Here is a 21,036-nt window from a genome sequence, read left to right on the forward strand (position 1 = left end):
ATTTGATGCATTTTTTACAAATTAGCGTAATAAAACACATGTGCAAAATGTTTTGTTCAATGACCATCTTTCATTTAGACTGGCCACTTAGGTTTCAGAGCCCAATGTGTGTTTTAATCACAAGGCTATTTCATGTTTTTGCGATGTGATTGATTGATGGTTTGCTTCCAGATGTTTTGCTGAGTGCTTGTTCCATTTTATGCACCATATTCCGATGATTAACCTAGCCATCTTCTTCAGCTGCCGTGTCATTTGTTGTTATTTGCACTTCCTGCCTGGACTCCAACTAGATTGTGAACTATTATTAGGTTCATGCTGCTATTTATGGCTGAGTTTGGTTGGTGCCCCTATTTTTCAAATCACATTATGAATTTTATAGTAACGTTGATAGAGTTTAAATGTTCTAGGAACTATTAAAGTTTTTCTGCTCCATGTGGCAACACCACAAACTTGTAATCCACATACTGATAGAAACCCATTGGTTTCAACTCGGCTGATTCTGGGGCCTTTGCTTCAAAGTGTTCCATGTATTGGTTCGGCATGACAGGTGATAATATACTATTCGTCATCTATCAATGTTGCCATATAAGCCCCACCATATTAGAGGAGCCATGGGCCATGTTGTACCAAAGCAATGACATGAAATAAAGCATATCTCACTTTGCTCTTTCCTCACAGAGAAAATTTTGGGAGAGTCAACCAGTTGTGTTGTGGTTGGCCACATGGACAGAAAATGGGTGGGCCCTTTCTCAGCAGCTTGCATCAACAGTACACAGTGAGAGTGTAGTGCTGAAGACAGTTTTCCATTGCCTGCCATCACCTCCATGTATATTCTTACACCGATCAAGCAAGCAGCTTGTCGTTGTCAAGAATGCTCGATGATCTCCTGAACTGAGTTAGCATTTTGACAAGGTACCCTTGGCACAAAACCAGGAGCTGCATTCAGCTGTGGGAAAACGAAGCTCTTTATCCTGCCAGAGCATGTAAAAACTGGTGCAGGGTTTTGGAGGACGTGCACTGTGTGAGAGCTTAGAGGTATTTGCTGTCAGTCCCAGTGCCTCTGAATCCAGTGGTTGTGGAGGGCGGAAATTGAGAAGTGTTCCATCATCCCTATACACAGGGTTCAGCCTTTCAGTTCATATATTCTCCTGCTTGTCATTGTTGCCAATGGTGAATATGTTTCCTCACCGAGAAATGACCCTAAAGGGCCATGAATAGGTGGTGAGAGTGGGAGCCAGATGGAATTGTCTTTGAGCCACACAAATTGACAGCTTTGCAACTTCTTGTGGATGAAAACTTTCCATTTGCCATACCTCAACAGACTGAGCAGCCTGAGAATTCCCATGCATCAACTCAGAAGCTGTACAAAATTTGTAGAAACTGCTGATAACTGTGATGACAGTGATATAGGCGTGATGAGGTCATTGGTCACCCATAGCTTCTCCCCATATAGCATCTGTGTGTTCACCTGTGAAGGAGACTGCATGTAGGATGCTGGTGCAAGCTATTCTTAGGAATTGCTCGAGTGTTTGGGATCTGTACCTGGTTAGTTTGAAGGAAGACACTGAAGCAATTCAGAAATGGGCTACTAGATTTGTTACTAGTAGGTTTTAACAATACATAAGTGTTATGGAGATGCTTCAGGAACTGAAATGGGAATACCTGGAGGGAAGGCGATATTCTTTTTTGCAAACACTATTGAGAAAATTTAGAGAACCGGTGCTTGAATCTGACTGCCAAACAATTCTACTGCTGCAAACATACATCACCCATAAGGACCACATATATAAGATACAATAAATCAGGGCTCATACGGAAGCGTACAGGCAGTCATTTTTCCGTCACTCTATTTGTGAGTGAAACAAGAGAGCAAATGACAAGTAGTTGTACAGGGTGTCCTCCGTCATGCACCTATTGTTGACTTGCAGAGTATCTAGGTAGATGTAGATGTAGATGCAGATCTTAAAGCCACCTTTAAAGTGCAATGTATTCACTCTAGCATCTCATTGCTAGCAGGATGGTAGCTAGTTGTGCATATGTGCAGACTCCCACAGAGCTGAAGCAATTCTTCAAGCAACTTCCCTTCAAACTGTTGTCTTTGTACTTGTCTGTGATATGCCAAAGCATGCAAACCATGACCACACTAACACCCTGGTCACTGATTCAGCACTTCGTAGAACAGTCAACCATTGTTAACGTATAGTGGTATCCATCAGATTTAAGCAATGGTCCTAGAGTGTCTTCATGAATGTGGGCAAATTTGCAGTTGGCAGATAGCACTCACCTGTCACAAACACATGCCTGGCTACTTTGCTGCATTGACAACTCCTGCATGCATGTGCCTAGGCGTAACAACCTCTCTGTATGCCTGACCAAGCTGCTTTCATAGCTACCAGCTTGGCAGGGACTCTGATACCACAATGAGTGAGGTTGTGGTAGACATCAAAAATTTTATGCCACCAGATTTCAGGAATGAATGACATCTTTCTCCAGTTATGTCACACCAATTGTGCCCTGAAGTGGCAAGCAGTCAAGTTTTAAAGTCAGAGGCCCACAATTTTCGAGGACATGTTGAAGAAAAGCATTATCTTCCTGCTTTATGATCATATCATACAAATGAATAATACTCAAACTAGCACAATTGTGGAAAAGGCCGTCCAGTGCAACATTGCCTTTGTGTAATGTGTGTTGTATGTCAGTTGTAAATTGAGTTATAAATTCAGCCTGTGTACATTGTCAGGGTGATATGAGCTCTGTTACTAGCTGAAAAATAGTCATTAGCAGTTTGTGGCCCATGAATAACATGAAATTGTGGCCTTCTATGAAAGATCTGAAATGCCTGACAGCCAGGTAGATGGCAAGTAGCTCTCTGTCAATTCTGCTCCATTTCTGTTGCTGCTCAGATACATTTTACATTTTTTGAGCAGAACACAAGTGATTGCAATCGGTAGGTCATGTATCGCTGCAAAATGATGCTGACAGCCATCAGTCTAGCATCTACCATCAGTACTAGGGGAGCCAGTAAGGCAGCTTTAGACAGTGCCAGTTTTAATTTGTGAAAGGTTATCTCAGCTTCTGAGGTCCATGGTATTTTTCTACTGCCAACAGTATTTTTTCCATTTAGCAATTTGTTGAGTGGCTGTTGTTCCATAGCCAAGTGAGGCAAATGCTGCCTTTAATAGTTGAGCATTCCTATGAACCCGCATAGTTCTCTGAATGAAGGAGGCAACAGCATCTGCTGAATAGCTTCCATCCTCTAAGGGCAGGGAGAAATGTCTGCATTCAAGATCACATACCCAAAAAAATTCACATTCTTTTTTGTAGTAATATATTTGTTAGTTAAAATGCTGTGGTCATTAAGACATTGAAATAGCATTCATGAGTGTTGTATATTTTGTTGTCCTGTCTCAGAGAACACTAAAATGTCATCCATGTAACAGAAAATAATTGATGGTTTGGTGTCAGGATTCACAGAAGTTGAATGTATGCTGGAGGAAATGGACTTAAATGTCCATTAGAGGGTTAACTATCACTGCAGTGCTGCACTCACATACCAAGTGCACTATCCAACGCACCACATGAATATGCCAACCAATAGTGCTCCTCACAGCCAGTATTAATACAACCAGCCAGTGAATGGTAAGTCAGTTCTGTATTTGCATCTGATGTTGTTGGTTACTGTCATCACTATACTGTAGACTTCACTTGACACTTGATTTTTCTCTCTGTTTCGAATTGTGTCTCTCCTTGCTCTTGACCTGCTGATATTATTGTGGCAAAGATTTCTGCTTTGTACCTCATTGTCACACAGTTTGCTTTGGGCTTGTACTAGTCGATGTCTTTTCCACTGTGAGTCAGCTGTGTTTAGCTCAACTACCACTTGGTGTCATGTTCTCTTCCACTTTCTGCCTTGTGGCTTTGTCCATTTCTCTCCTGTGTTCTGATGCATGCTCTTATTTCTAGCTACTCACAATATAGCAGGTAAAATTCTGAGAGCACTTTGTGCATGAAGTGCTGCTACATTTGCACTGCATTTCTGAGACTGAAGGGCATAGATTTAAACTCAAACAAATCAAAGGGCATTGTGACAGTTTTCTTATGCCTATTCACCAAGCCCATCAGAATTGTGAAAATGCCTCTGTACAGTCAATTACACTGAAAAACTTGCAGGTGCCGCATTGCTGTTGAAATTTGCTATGTTATGTGCAGGATATACATAATGAATGGTTTAAAGCTGTGTAATTTCCATTGAGGTCCCTATTTTGTTGCTTATTCAGACCATTTTTGTGGCATAGATGTTGCAACTCCAATGCAACATTTTTCAATTCCTTAGAGGAACCTGATAACCATGATTGAATGGATACATTTTTCTTGTTAATTTCTCTTTTTCTCTCCAATTGCACTGAGGGTGACAGTCAGTGAATGGTATGTCTTCCTACAATTTGAGAGCCCTTCTTGATAAGATTTAGGTAAGTCATGTTCAAAAGTAGTTATGACATCAAGCTGAACAGTTTTCACAAACACAACATTCTATTTCCATGTGCGTTGCATTATGAACAATGGAAGGATATGTGGACACATCCAGTGAAAACAAAAAGGTGGAACAAGAGGAGCTTTCACCTCCACAGCTGGCTTCATTTTCAGCTAACACAGTTCCTCCACCTTCGCTTGTCACAAACAAGAAACAGCACTTCGTAAGTTGCTCACCCTGGATCAGTAGCTTAAAGCTTCCTGCATTCCAGTCCACTAAACTGAAGCTGTGGTTCACACAAATGGAAGCTGTCTTTTGACAACATGGTATTAGTGATGATTTGGACAAGGTAGTTTTGTCATTGTGTATTCTCCCCAAAGATTTCAACAATTTTGAGGGAATGTGGTTTACTCAAGGTGTCCTGTTTTGGCTTAGGCCTTTCAGTGCTATGTTAAATTCAAATCACAGTATCAAACAGTAATGCTGATATTCTAATCACAGTATCATGTTTACATCTCATCTTCATCTACTTCATCTTCCATTCCCATCATATTGTCTTCAAGTCTGTTTCCTTTGTATGGCCCTCCTATATATTCCTTCCACATTTCAGACATCCCTTCTGTACTTAGTACTCACTTGTCAGTATCTCCACAATTTTCCAGCTTTCTGCAATTTTTTTATGTGCAGTTCATAACCAGTCAATTTTGTTAGAGTCCACCTCTGCTGCTGGAAATATTTTGAAATTTAACATATGTTTTCAAAATATCTGTTTGTCATTAATATTACATCTCAAACCAGCCATTTGTGCTTGGGATGTGCTTCTTTGTGTGAATCTACATATGTGTTTTCTTTTCTGAGGGATGCTTTGGCTGAAAGCTAAATGTATAACGGTCCTTTTCTTGTGCCTATTTATGTGTCATCTTTATGGTGAGTGGCAATCTGGCCTTTTTCTAATATCACTGATATTCCAATCTGGTGTTTCCCTTGTTCACCCTTCTTTAATGATTCTGAATCCCAGTATTATGATCATTAAATTACATTCTGTGCAAAATTCTACCTCTTTCATTCCATTGCCTTAGTCCATGTTCTCCCACTATTTTTCCTTGTCATCCTTTCCCAACTATCATATTGTGGTCACCCATCACAATTAAATTTTCATCTCCCTTTACTATCTGAATTATTTTGTTTGTGTCATGATACACTGTTTTAATCACTTCATCATCTGTGGAGTTAGTTGCCATAAAAATGTGTATTGCTGTAGTGGGTGCCGGTTTCGTATCTGTCTTGGCAATGATAACTCATTCACTATGCTGTTCATAGAAGCTAACCTGCATTCCTATTTTCTTGTTCATTGTTTGACCTGCTCCTGCATTATTTCTGTTTGGTTCTGCACACCTCATTACTTCTCACTCTGTCTAAATTAAACTTATTTATTTCTCTTTTCAAATTCTTTAGCTTCCCTACCCATTTAAGCAGTCTAACATTCCACACTCCAATCCATAGGATGATAGTTTTGTTTTTCCTGTTGATGACAACCTCCTGAATAGTCCCCACCTGGAGATTCGAGTGGGGGACTATTTTACCTCCAGAATGCTCTGTCCAAGAAGACGCCATCATTATTAAGCAATACAGTAGAGCTCGAGGTGGGGGGGGGGGGGGCGGGGGTGTTATGGCTGCAGTTTCCTCTTGCTTTCAGCTGTATGCCGTGCCAGCCAGCAAGGCCATATTAATTAATATTACAAGGCCAGATCAATCAGCCACACAGATTAGTGCAGGGCTGAAAAGGCTGCTGCCACTCTTTGGGAACCACAGAATACCCTGGCCTATTCACAGATGTCTCTACATTGTTGTTGCACTTACAGTATAGCTATCTATTGTTGAGGTGTGTAAGCCCACCATCCCCTTCTCAAATCGGCAAAGCCGACAATTCATAAGGAGAAATTTTCTTATATGATCCAAGTGCTTGCAATATTCAGTTGCACTCTGTACAAAATTCCATCAAGCTGCATTTCCCTAGTCTTTCTTCTCCCACAACATTTCCTTCTCTTCTTTTTACCTCTGTTGGTTTCTAGTCCTTCATAATAATTAAATTTTAGTCTCTCCTGATGACATGAATATTTTTTTATCTGATGAAACATTCTTTCAATCTCTTTATCATCAGCAGAGCTTAGAAGGCATTTAAAGTTTTACTAATCTATAGGGTGTTGGCTTTCTGTCTATCTTGGTTATGATAATGTGTCCACTATGCTGTTCACAGTAACTCCCCACATTCTTATTTTTAATATTCATTAGCAGATCTACTCCTCCATTAGTCCTATCTGATTATTTCTTGGTAATCATGTACCCACTTGACCAGAAGTCTTGTTCTCTGTGTCACTGCACACACTAATTCCCACTATATCTCTTTTCCAATTCTCTAACCTATGTAGCCAGTTAAGGAATCTAACACTGCACAGTTTGACCCTTAGGAAGCTAGTTTTGTTTTTCCTTATGACAACATCATCCTGAGTGGTTCAACAAATAGTTCTGAATGGCAGACTATTCTACTTCCAGTGTATTTTATCCAAGCAAGTGCAGTCATCACTAAGCCATAAATAGTGCTGCATGTCTGAGGATATGGAATCTGTTGTAATTTCCCCTTGCTTTCAGCCATAGCAATACCATATTGATTAATAATGTAACTAGACCAGAACAGTCAATGATTCGGACTGTTGCCCTTGTAACTGCCAAAGGCTGCTGTTCCATTCAGAAGCTATATGTTAGTTTGGCCTCTCCATAGATACCTTTTCCAATGTGGCTTCATCTACAGTACAAGTATTTGAAGCACATTAAACATCCCACCACAACAAGATCCATGGCTGATGGGAGGCAATGTCATAAAGTGTAATTTATTGTTATTTTACTCTTTGCTTGGGTACTGGTAATGGTGAGAAGCAAGCATAAACTTTTCAAAAAATATATGCAACTATTGTTTCTTCAAGTTGCACCATTTCCCCCACAGTTACAGGATGGGGCAAATAAAAGTGGCCTGGAGAACAGAGTTCCAGGGTTCAAAGAAACACAGCAGAGGAAAGGAAATACAGTACTAAGCTGAATATAGCAGATACTAAAAGTGACCACCATTCTTCTCTTGGCGCTTTTGGGCCAGGGTTACAGAAGGCGGATTTGAACAGGATGCTGGAATTGGTGCAATCTCATCCAAAATGTTCTGCTGCAGTTCTTGAAGACTAAGAGGATTGTTGCAATACACCTTAGACTTGAGGGCTCACCACACAAAGTAATTGCACACTGACAGATCAGGTGACCTGGGTGGCCAGCTAGGACAATGACCAGACTGACCTCTGTAACAATTCTGTCAGGCATGAAGATTGTGTAAGTGTGCTCCAATGTTCAGCTGGCTGTATGGGCAGTTGCTCCATCCTGTTGGAATGAACTGTAGGTCTTTTCCTCTTCCATTAATGCTCTCAGAAATGATGTCAAAATGTTGGCAGTGTAACATGCCAAAGTCAGTGTGTGATGAAAGAAGATGGGACCAATGATGTTGCACGCAGACACTGCACACCAAACCCCAACCTTCTGATCATGCAATGGTGTTTTGTGGAAGTTATGTGGATTCTTTACCATCCACAAACTGTGATTCTGTGAGTTGACATAACTGCTCAGGCTTCATCAGACATAAAGAACAGATCCATGTCCAAGCCATTCATTGTTATCTCGCACTGGAGGCGCTGAGGAGCATCTGCTGATTTTAATGAATGAACAACAGGCACTTGGTAGAGATGCTGATGTGATATACTGTTCTCAGGCAACAGGTGTTGGGTTGATGCGGTGGGACTTTAAAGTATTTACTGGTGAACTGCAGCCACACATCTGGTGTGTGAGCATGTTTCAGAATGTTTCTTGATATATTCAAAATAGATCTTGCCTGATGCCATTTTTGGGTTAATTGTTGAATGGCACTCTTTGCTGGCACGTTGATACCATTAAGCTTCTCAGTGAACAACTGACCACACCATTTCCATGATTTTGCTGTCACATAACTTTCACAGTGAACACCCATTGCTCCACTGTGAGTACCGTCGTCCCCTTTCCACTGCTCCACTCGTACTGACACAGCCTGCACTATGCTCTGAACCAGTATGGATCATGTGGTGGGCACATCACAGAGTGTGGTTGTATGCATACATTCACATTCAATCATATCCACTCATCCAGGTGACTTTTATTTTCCCCACCCTTATGATCTTTTTAAAAAATAGAAGGAAAGGCAACTACTCGCCTTTTGTACCACTTAGAAACAAAGACAGAAATAGCCTTTGAGCTACCGATAGTAACTTTTCACTGGTGTTAAATGTTTCTCTGCTTTACACATCAATCCAGTTGAGTGCTGTTTTGTTTATTGTTACCTTATTACGTATCCAGGATTTTTCATTCATTTAATACCTAAGTTCAATTATCACACATGAAATGAAAGTCTGCCTCCTCACTGAAAAATTTACCCTGTCTTGTTCACAATGTGTAAGGACTGACTATACGCCATAAGAGCAACATAGTGCTGTTAGTAAATGAAATTTTATACATATATGTATATATTATCTTTTCAGATCAGAAAGTCTGAAGGCAAAAAGTATATTTTAAACTCATTTGAGCCAGGTATTATCGATGACTCTGAAGAGAAAGACCGAATTACAAACATGGCTCAGCGTGATTTTTTGATTCGCAGCTATGGAATTACAGAACAGGTAAGATGTTGTGATATACAAATATCATTTGTACTTAACTTCAGTGATAATGTCATGACTTTTAATGTAAATGTCTTCCAGTCATATTTTGAATTATCTGATTTACAATTTTCTTAAGCAAAAATATTTTTCTTTTTTACTGATTTTTGAAAACTTTGTAAGCAGGCTTTCATTGAATGGTTGGTATATGTTATCAAGCTCATGCCATTTCAGGTTTTTCAGCATCTCTCCTATAGGTCAAACACATCTGTGATTATTTGTACTGCTATTCATTGTATATGTGCAGTACCCCAAGTCCTATTGAGTATGGGTTGAAAAATATTCTAGGGTGGGACACATGAGCATTTCTCAGGCAGTGTCCTGTATAATGACTGTTTTTTTCCTAGTATTCTCTCAATGAACTAAAACTTGACACCTATTTTACCTACAACTGACCCTATATGATCATTCCATTTCATATCCCCCTACAAATTGTTAAAACCTGATATTTGTATTAATTGACTGATTCCAGTCATTACTCTTCAATATGTTAGTTGTGGATACTATATTTTTGGGTTCTGTGAAGTGCACAATTTTTTCCTTTGTGAACAGTTAAAGCAAGTTGTCAGTCTCTGCACTATTTTGAAAATTAATGAAGACTTGCGTTATTAGTTGCCTCAGGTGGAGGAAATGCTTTTTTGTTTATTTAAAAGATTTTTGTTATTTTGACTATGATAAACTGACACTTCAGTTGCATGTTTGGCTCTCTAATGTAGAATGCGTCTCAAATTTGGCTAAGTAAAAAAAATCAGTGCATTTCACATGTTTATTTACATGTATAAGCCAACCTATAGATTTTCCTTTATGGGTCTGCTCCAAATTCTAGGTTATAATGTTTTACTGTTTGTGTCATATTTTCATAATTTTTCATTGTTTGTGTCAAGGCTTGTATGTGCTTTATCTAAATTGTATATTTTTGAACATTTGCAACTGCAGTGCAATATTTGTGCTCTATCATAAATTGATACCTAATTTGTGATTTTTTTAGTGTATTTGTGTGAAAAAGTGTACGGTTTTGAAACAGTTTCTGACACTTAAGAGTTTTACAGATAATATAGTCCATAATAAATTGTTAGCTACAGTTGTATATTCTGATTTGTGTAATATTTCTACATTTTCTGTTCATTGGCCCGTTTCTTCTTAGTCAGTATTTGAAACTATATGAGTATGACATTAATCTATCTCTTTTGAATTCAACCGCTGTGTTACAATACTTAGTTTTTTGCATGTTATAACTCTTGTATCGTATTCCATTTAGGTCCCCAATTCAACAGTAATTATTATTGTCAGTATTGTTGCATATTAACACTGTTTCAGACATTAATCAAACAACTCCAGGATGGAATGTAACAATTATGAGAAGGAAAGTTGTCACTCACCATATAGCAGAGATGCTGAGTCATGGATAGGCACAACAAAAAGATTCTCACAATTAAAGAATTAAAGCTTTCAGCCATTAAGACCTTCTTCAATGCAAGACACACATACGTGCCCCCCCCCCCCCCCCCCTCCACACACACACACTCAAACGCAACTCACACAGACGACTGCAGTCTCAGGCAACTGAAACCGCACTGCCATCTCTCATCACTCTTACTACCCTCCAATGTGGTTTCAGTTGCCTGAGGCTGCAGTTGTGTGTGTGTGTGTGTGTGTGTGTGCGTGTGTGTGTAATGTTGATGAAGGCCTTAATGGCTGAAAGCTTTAATTGTGAGAGTATTTTTGCTGTGCCTATCTGCAACTCAGCATCTCCACCATACTGTGAGTTGCAACTTTCCTTCTCATAACTGTTTCAGACATTGTTAAATGAGTTTGTTAGCGTACATAACTTTTAAAAAGTCTGAAAATTTTACCAGGCTTTTTCCTTCATTTTTTACACAAAACACATTCCTGGCCATTCAGATTCAGATCTTCAAATAACAGCTTGTAATTGTTGTAAAGTAATAGATCCAAAAATCAAATATTATCAGTGAAGCTAATTTGAGGTTAATTATTTAGTGGTCAATATATAAAGTAAAGGGAAGTCAACCTTTCACCTTCAGCAGACTGATGTGTGGCATACAGACACATACAACAGAACACAGTATTAACAACCAGTTTTCAAGCTGTTGCACTTCTTGTGACAAAGTACACACAACCACGTAGACAACCAAACTCACACTACCACTTCTGGGCCGATGAATGTGGGAGACAGTAGAGAAGGACACACAAGGCCAGAGTGTAAGAGGATAGTGCAAGTTAGGGGCAGGAAAGACAGATGACACACTGCCTGCATACAACATGAAAGGGATTCTGAAGGAGTAGAGCATACAAGAGATATCGAGAAACAGATGAAAGAGATGAAGGTGGAGGAGACAGAGAGGAGACAGGGGAAGGAAGGAGAGAGAGAGACGGTTGGGGTGGGTAAAGAGAGAGGGGAAAGAGAGAGAGAGAGAGAGACTGACAGAGACAGAGACAGAGAGAGAGTCCCCACATAGGGGGTAGGAAGAGTGATGAGAGATGGCAGTGCACAGTTTGGATGGGAAAGGAGTGATGTGAACAATAACAGAAGAGAAAAATGAAAGGTGAAGTGAGACAGTGGGAAACAGGTTAGTGGATGTTTAGCTGAGGGGGAGTGTAGTGATGTGGGCCAGGCAAATGCCCAGTGGGCAGGACATTTATAAATGGGCATAAAAACATTTTCCTCAGGTCATCACTTTGTAATGTAACACACTTTATAATCTGTGTCAAATCTCTGAATATTATTGACAAATGGTTATTGATATCAAAATAATTACTGAATGTATTAAATAGCTAGCATGTGCTTCTTGATGATAAATGTATTCTTAAATGTTAAACTGTTTTCAGTGAAAAAAAAAAGCTTCATTGTCAGATGTAGTGACATTTGAAACAGACAATAGATTTCTATTCTGCTTCTTTCTTTATCTACTTCCGTATATGTGTAGTGCTGTGAAGATAAAATGAGAACACAAACATAAAAAAAATGTAATAACAAAGAATTAATGTCCAAGATGCTGGAATCATTTGATTCTGATACTAGTTGATTCCTAGAGAATCAGTGATCCTTGAAATTGTGGAATTGGAATTAGCACATGACACCTGATTAGAATCATTATGGATATTTTTTTAACTCTGATTCCAATTATTCTAAGTAAATATTAGAGCTGTTGCTATTACTGCAAATAGTAGATGAAATTTTGGGTGTATGGCTGGTGATTTCAGGTAATTCATGCAATTCTGTTGGTTATTTAGTTAATTGGAATTGGCAACACTGGTGTGACTATCTAACAGCCATTAAGTCTATGTGGCTGTGTGAGAAGCAACTTAACCTCGTGTTTGTGTTATTTAAAGTGTTATAGATATCATCTGCAGTGTGATGGCTGGAGCAGTCTCAAAAATGAATCCATTACTAACATCATATTTTTAAAGCCTGAATCATTTTTTGTTGAGATTGTAATGACTAAAAGTAACAGTTGCAATGCTGAGTATCTTGCTCAGCTTTTCACAAATGCTTTGGAGAAGCATGAACCAGAAAAGTTTCTTGTGGTGATAGATGACAATGCTGCCAACAGGGTGCCTAGCTCACCTATTAAACTAGTTGTGCTTAGAGATTTTAGGCTGCCAAACATTCAAACTTTCATGGCAAATCCAGTAAGATTTGTCAAAACAGTAAAACACAGCCATATTTAACAAGCAGTGTTCGATAAAATATCAGCTGAAAAAAGTTTCAAAGATAGGATTTCACTGAAGTTTCCAGGTGAGACAAGATTTGAACATTGTTTTCTTTTTTTATTATCTGATACCCCAACAATTGACCTCATTAAAATTTAGTTATGTTTTTCAGTCCAATTTATTTCCCCTAACAACTCTCCCTTAACTCACAAGCAGCTTTTTCAACTTGGTTATTCAACCACTAAAGAAGCAATGTTGCAGAACACCTTTTCCAATACAAAATATCAGCTTAAATTTTTTTATTAGCACCACTTATCAATCAATCTTTAAAATGCATAGATGCCCAGACATTTATGAATTTTGAGCATTTGTGCAGGCATTTATTGTAGGCATTTGTCCCAGCATATAAATGCCCAGGTTTTTTACATCACTACGGAAGTATGAGAATGCAGAAAATGCTGGAGTATCAACTCCCATTTGTGTAGCTCACAGAAAGTTATTTTAGAAGAGAGTATCCAAATGGCATGTGTAGTGGAGCAGTTGTTACAGTCACTGGTGTTGTGGTGCACAGCAATTTTGGCAACTGAATGGTCAAGTTTGTGGTTTGCTGCAGTTTGGCGGTTGTCATTCATAGAATGCTATACATTAGTTGAAGCATAGCTGATATATAACATGGGTTCTTTCACAGGTGGCCCTAAGTTTGTTGGGTACAAAATGCCTGTGACTGGATTATGGTTGAAGGATTTTGGGTGTGTGTGTGGGTGAATCTTGCACGTGGCTTGTCCACAAGGGAATGAACCATGCAATGCAGGATTGAGACCATAATTGGAATAGGGATGGACAGTGATATTCTGAAGGTTGGGTGGGCAGTGTAAAAGTATTTTTGATGATGTGGTTAGTATTTTGGGTAGGATATCCCATTTTGCAGGGCAAGAAGAGAGGTAGTCAAAGACCTGGTGAACGATGTGGTTGAGCTTTTCCAATGCCAGGATGATACTGGCTGATCTGAGGAGAGCTGATAAATGGGTGGTAAGGAGATGACACAGGAGATTTGTTTATGGATGAGCTGGATAGGGTATTGTTAGTCAAGAAAACTCTGGTAAGGTTGTTGGCTACTGCTTTCCAGTGCAGATTCTACATCCACAGGTTATGAGGCTGAAAGGAAGAGACCTTCTGACATGGAATAGGTGACAGCTGTCTAAGTGGAGATACTATTGGTGGTTGGTGTGCTTGATACAATTGTTTCATTGTTGACATTTATATGATCTGAACTCATGGCTAGGACAACCATTGTGTTTTCCTCCATAACCTCAACAAATATGATCACATCATATGATTTCTTCCTTACAGGGATAACAACCTGGGAATACAGCACCTGCAGTGGAAAGGAGGATTTGTTGAAATAGGTAAATAACCAAGCTAAAGCCTTTATTGACTGACAACACCATATCCAGGTCATCCATAAACAAATCTCTTGTGTCATATCCTTGTGTCACACAAGGAAACCTATGAACCAGCTGCCAATCAGCATGCTTCTGGCCTCTGACCCCGTATCACCCATGCCTTGAAAAGCTCAATCATATCCTACTCCAGGGCTTCGACTATCTCTCAACCACCCACATCACCCAAAATAGTGTTCCACTGCCCACACAATGTGCAGAATACCTTGTTCATCCCTATTCCAATCCTGCTTCCAGTCCTACACCCCAAGGGTCATTCCTGTGTGGGTGACCTAGGAGCAAGACCTGTCCTTTACAACCCCCCCCACCTGCCACTGCTACTGCAGTTCAGTCACAGGCATTTCCTGCCCAATAAAATGCAAGGCCATCTGTGAAAGCAGCCATATTATTCATCAGCTATGTTATATATGTTATATATCATATATATTATATATCAGCTTTCTACGTGGGTAATATAGGAAAGTAATTGTCTCCTTGGATGAATGGCCACCACCAAACTACGACAAACCACAAACTTTACCAATCAGTTGCCCAACTAGCTGTGCATCACAACACCGATGACTCCTCGCTTTACCTATACCCCTTTGCCTTCTGTCATTTTCCACATTACTCCTTCTCCATCCAGATCATGCATTGCCCCCTCCCACCACTCTTCCTCTCCACCTCATGTGGGCTTCCTCTCTCTCTCTCTCTCTCTCTATCTCTCTCTCTCTCTCTCTCTCTCTCTCTCTGTCTATCTCTCCCTCTCTCCCTGCTCCACCTGCACCCTTTCCCATTTCTCCCATTCATTTTCCTCGCACTGTCTTCACCTTTCTCTCATCATCCTTCCATCCCCCTCCCTCTGTATCTTTTATGAGCTCTACTCCTTCAGAATTTCTTTCATTTGGTTTGCAGTTGCTGAATCATCTGTCTTTTGTACTCCTGCCTCACACTATCCCACTATGCCCCCCTTGTCTCATGTGTCCTTTTCTACCTCACCCCATGTCCATCAGCCCATGCAACTACTCTGTAATATCACCACAGCTGCAGTAGCTTGCATTTGTTTGTGTATGTGGTTTTATATGTGTATGTAGTTACTTTCTGCCAGAATTAGTGCCAGAGCTCGAAAGTTAGTTGTTAATACTGTGTTCTGTTACATGTGCCTATGCACTACACATCAGTCTGCGAAAGATGAGCTGAATTACATAAAGCACCACCTGCTAATTCTCTAATTCTCTATTGTCTCATCTGTCATTGCAGATCTTTGTCCTTTCAGTGGGGCTTTCAACTTTGGAAAGGAAAAAAGGCTGCAGGGGCCAGGCCTGGAGAGTACAGAGGATGAGGCAGCACACTGATTTTATTTTTTGTGCAGTAGTCATGCATCATCAGGAATGAATGTGCAGGTGCATTATTGTTATGCAAGAGGCATGAATTGTCTCACCACATTTCAGGCCCATTTCCTTCTCACATTTTCTGGTAGACATCACAACATGTCCCAATATTACCATTGATTAACAGTTCTTTGCTGTGGCACAAATTCATGATGTCTGCTGTGATACGAATTCATGATGAACTAATCTTCAATGCGAAAGAAAACTCTCAGCATGGCTTTGACATTTGATCTTATGTGATGAGCTTTTTATGGTATGGAGAACCTTTCCCAATCCATTGCAAAGATTGAACCTTGATCTCAACATCATAACTGTAGACTCACATCTCATCACCAGTTATGATTATCTTAAGGAACATCTTGTTCTCATTTGTGCAATTCAAAAGATCTTCACACATTATGAGGTGAAGATATTTCTGGTCTTGACTCATGATTCGTGGGATGAACTTGGTGGCAACAATGCATTCCAAGATGCTGTGTCAGGATTTTATGACACGATACAACTCAAATGTTACATTGTTATGCAATCTCTTGGACAGTCAGTCAATTTCATTGACATTCCTGACATGAGCATTGCTGGTAGATGTCAAAGGGTGTCCTGAACGAGGCCGATTTTTTACTTCCTTCCAGCCATTTTTAAATCATGTGAACCATTCTTAACACCATGTATGGCTGAAGCACACATCTCTGAAGGCTTCCTGCATCATTTGGTGTGACTCTGTAAAAGTTTTCTGGAGTTTCACACAAAATTTAATGCAGGTGCATTAGTCATCTAACTCTGCCATCTTGAACTTCACAGACTGTGCAACAAGACATTCTACTCAACGCAGCACTGAACAATAACTAACATACACCCAACAATGAAACTTCCAGCAGTTACACACTAAACACAGACATGTGCAGGGATGCCAACCACATTTAGCTCCAGCACACCGTTGGCATGAAATTATGAATGTTCCAGAAATTTTTTAAAAAAGCTGTTAGTGGCATCAAAGTTGATGTCCAGACACTCATGAATGATACAGGAACTGAAACTGGGTGTATAAAAATAAAAGCATAAATACTGAATTCCACTATGAAATGTTCCTTTACTAAGATAGATACAGGAGTACTAACTGAGTTGACTTGTCACACCACAGCAAAGATTGTTGATGTACATATTAGTGTCATTGGTCTTCAAAATCAACACCACAAATTGATAAAATTGGTAACGGTACCAGGGCCTCTCAAATTCCATACAAAATTCTCAGCTGGTTTAACTCCCATTTTAACCATAAATATACTGTAGAACCCTTGAACAAATATCTGTACAAGCAATTGGAAGAAAGCTTAGGTCACACTCATCTACAGGAAGAGTAGCAGAATTTAGCCACAGAACTGTCATCCATGTGTCCCACCTTTTGTAGAACCATAGAACATATTCTAAGAGCAGACATAATAAACTATCTCAAACAGAACAACCTCCTCCATGCCAATCAAGATAAATTCTGAAAACATCTATCATGCAAAACCCATCTTATGTGATCTCAAGTGCCACTCTGAAAGTCATGGATCAATGCTGTCAGGTGGATGCAGTATTTTTTCACCTTCAAAACCATTTACTTCTACCACACCATGACTTAACAAAAGTACAATTATGTAGGGTGGCTGGATTGAAGATTTTTTCATATGGAGGATGTAGCATGTCATCTTGGGTGGAGAATCATCAGCAGAAGTAGAAGTAACTTCAGGTGTATCCCAGGGAAGTGTACCGGGAATGTTGCTGTTCATGTTGTATATTAACAGCATGACAGACAATATTAATAACAACCTTAGACTTTTTGCAGATGATCCAGTTATCATTAAAGAAGTATTGTCTTTAGAAATCTACAGAAATTTTCAATCGGATATATATAAGATTTCAAAGTGATGCAAAAATGGGCACCTTGTTTTAAGGTTATAGAAATATAAAGTTATACACTTCCCAAAAATGTAGTAGTCTATGGCTTCAGTATCAGTGATTTACAAGTAGAATCAGTCAACTCATAAAAATCACTGAGAGTATCAAATTGTAATGATATGAAATGGAATGATCACATAAGCCCAGCATTAGTAAGGGCATGGGCAGACTTCAGTTCATTCATGATATACTGGGAAAATGCACTCAGTCTACAAAGGAGACTCTTACAAATCACTTGTGTGTCCCATATTCAAATACTGCTCAAATGTGTGGAACCCATACCATACAGGACTAATGGGGGATACTGAACATATGCAAAGGAAGGGGCGAGGGCATGAATGGTCACAGTTTTGATGGAGTCACAGGAGAGAAATACAGAAATATTGAAAAACCCTAATTCCAGACTCTTGAAGCTTTATAAAAATTATTTAATGAAAGCATACTCAAAATATTTCAAAAACCGGTACTAAATGAATAATCTAGAGATATTCTTCAGCTGCCTGTAGGGACTGAGAAGAGAAAATTATATTAACTGCAGGAATTTCAGAAGCATTTAAGCAGTCATTCTTCCTGTGCTTCATATGCAATTGGAATAGGAAGAACCCGTAACTGCCCTCAGCATGTACTTCACAGTGATTTGCAGGGTATGTATGTAGATGTAAATCTAGAAGGCATGACTGGATATTTGTGCAGTCTTTTTCAGACACTACTTCATTATAGGGATAACTGCAAAATCTGTAAAATGTCTGAGAATATTATTAATATTGTCTGCAAATTCATTAATGTACAACATGAACAGGAATGTTTCCAACACACTTCCCTGGAGCACACCTGAAATCACTTCTACATGTGTAGTTGACTTTCCATCCAAGACAACATATTGCATGCTACTGATGGAGAAATCCTTACTTCAGCCACAAATTTCACATAACACACCATAGGCTCGTACTTTAATTATTGAATTTTGGTTTGGTACTGAGTCCAATGCTTTTCAGAAGTAGTGAAATGCTGGATCTATGTGACTGCCATGATTCATGGCTTCCAGGATGTCACATGAGAGAAGTGAAAGCTGGATTTCATGTAACTGATGTGTTTGGAATACATGCTGGTCATCATGGAGGAGATTGTTGTGTATCAGATACCTCATCAATTATGTTTGAACTCGGAATATGTTCTAAGATACATATCGAAATATTGGATGGCACTTCTGTGGATTACTTCTGCTCCCCTCCTTGTGCAGGTATGAGGTATGTAAGTAGTGCTCTCTTTCACCTCCTTGGTAACAGGAATTCCAATTTGCCATCAGGCTTTCCCAATTTGCCATCAGGCTTTGTTCAGTTTTAATGGTTTCAACTATTTCTCAACACCACTTCAGCATAAGTTCTTGTACCAGCCATGGGTGTCTGGAAACACTTTGTGCCACTTACAGGCTGTGTATATATCCAGAACTTATTTGGGGGTTGTGAAAGATCATTTGATAGCACTCTGCCACAGTAATCACGCAAGGCTTCATACACATTGCAGATTTGACAGACAGCATTTCTCTATCTATAGCCCTACCCTTTGCAGTATAGAAGTTTCTTTACAGATGTTTTATACCGTGGAGAGTATTTAATATCCCAAGCTGTGATACAAAGCATGTAACTATCCAGTTCTTGGTCGATTATTTTTTTAATTTTAGCCACAGTTATTCTTTGTGCTCCTCCCCATAACAAAATGTTTCAAGTTTCCCATTGGTGGCTGACACTACTGTCTATCTATCTAGTTTATGCAACATCTACATATTTCTACTTATTTTAAGTGTCCTTTGCACTTTGATTATCTTTGTTCCTGCCAGTGGCTCATGCTCACATTTATGAGTTTCAATTAGGACATCCTCAAAGAGGTCAGATCTGTTTGTTACCATTAGATCTAATATATACCCATCATGAGTGGCTTCCAAGCTATGTGTTCTGGGTGGGTTTCAGAGGAAACACTTTGTACTTTTTACATGATGTCCTGTCATGCTGACCACTTACAAAATTAATTAATCCAGTCAGTTGTTGGATGATTAAAATCTACTCCATTGGTGATAATATGATAAGAGAGCATATGTACATGCAAGTTGAGATTTTCTCTAAAGGTTTCGGTTACATCTTGGAGTGAGTTTGGTGATCGATAGAAGAATCCAATTATAAATTAACCAGGAAACCCACGAGTCTGTAAATAACCCAGCTGCCATATATAAAACAACTACAAAGTTCTGATTACTTTACAAATGAGTTAATATGTTAAACATTTGACATTAAGCAAGTAAGCAAAAAACACTTAGAAAAGGTTTAACATTATGTTTAAAGTTTTTGGAAGCCACCGGATGCTTTCATTATCAAACACTAAATGATTACAGCCTAGGTAATTTGCATTCCATCTTACACAAAAATTAGTTTTTCCTGCATAGTTAGTAGTAAAGAAGTAATAAATTAAAATGTCATGCCCGCTGTGGCAGTTTTATTGCATGAACAGCAAAAAAGTGTAATAAGTGACAGTTCTTTTTCCTTCCATCATTTTGTGGGAGGTATCAGCATAAAAAGTTTCAAAAAGGATTAAAATTAAATGTAAAGTTTGTTACAAGTCTCCAAGTGCTCTCATTCTGAAACACTGCATGAATATAGCTTGGGTATTTTCTTGCCATGAGTTACACTTCCTCAAGACAAACACACAGTTTCTAACTGTAATACTGTCGTACTGTGTTGAACTTTTAACATAATACCTCTTGAAACATAGCAAGGTATAATCTCTCCATGTGCTACTATCCTGACTTCTTAAAATACATTTTTGTTCTTAATTTCCATTTAAAGTTGTGTATAATGAGTACATGCCTAAGTCTGCCAAAATACTATTCACACTATATTTCAAGCAGGTTCATTATTCTTTTTGATAACTTTTGATCCACTAATTGCAATGGTATATTTAGTCTTTCTGGAAACTATATTGATTAAAAAAAAAGAAATAATTGAAAATTTTACTACTGTACAGAATAGGGAATTTCAACTGACTTAATCACTCAAGTTGAATCTTCATTAGAAAGACCATTATCCAGACTTTACAGTAATGAATTTAAATTTTTTTGAAACTAATCAATTTAACAGATAATGAATGTTAAATTTGGGATACATCCAATATTGCTGTTGTCTGTTGTACCGTTATACCTATTAGATTCGTAAGTTTGATACTTTACTTTTGTTGCCTTAATTTGTCTGGGCTGAATGACACCCATCATTGATTAATTAAGCTGCCAATTAAGAATCTGCAAATTTTATCATAATCTCAAATATGGCAACTCATCTGCTATAGCCTTCAGTACC

At 38.9% G+C, this 21,036-nt stretch overlaps 1 protein-coding gene across 1 annotated transcript in view; it reads left to right on the top strand.

Annotated features, from left to right (window-relative positions):
• The window catches only part of LOC124622726 (tubulin polyglutamylase ttll6-like), a 500,830-nt gene that overhangs the window by 334,843 nt on the left and 144,951 nt on the right, over positions 1-21,036 (top strand). Inside the window, exon 13 of the mRNA XM_047148517.1 lies at positions 9,076-9,213. Coding sequence (XP_047004473.1) covers positions 9,076-9,213 — 138 coding nt within the window. The remainder of the gene's footprint in view (positions 1-9,075; positions 9,214-21,036) is intronic.

The sequence above is a fragment of the Schistocerca americana genome, chromosome 7 (assembly GCF_021461395.2).
Source record: "Schistocerca americana isolate TAMUIC-IGC-003095 chromosome 7, iqSchAmer2.1, whole genome shotgun sequence".
NCBI lineage: Eukaryota > Metazoa > Arthropoda > Insecta > Orthoptera > Acrididae > Schistocerca > Schistocerca americana.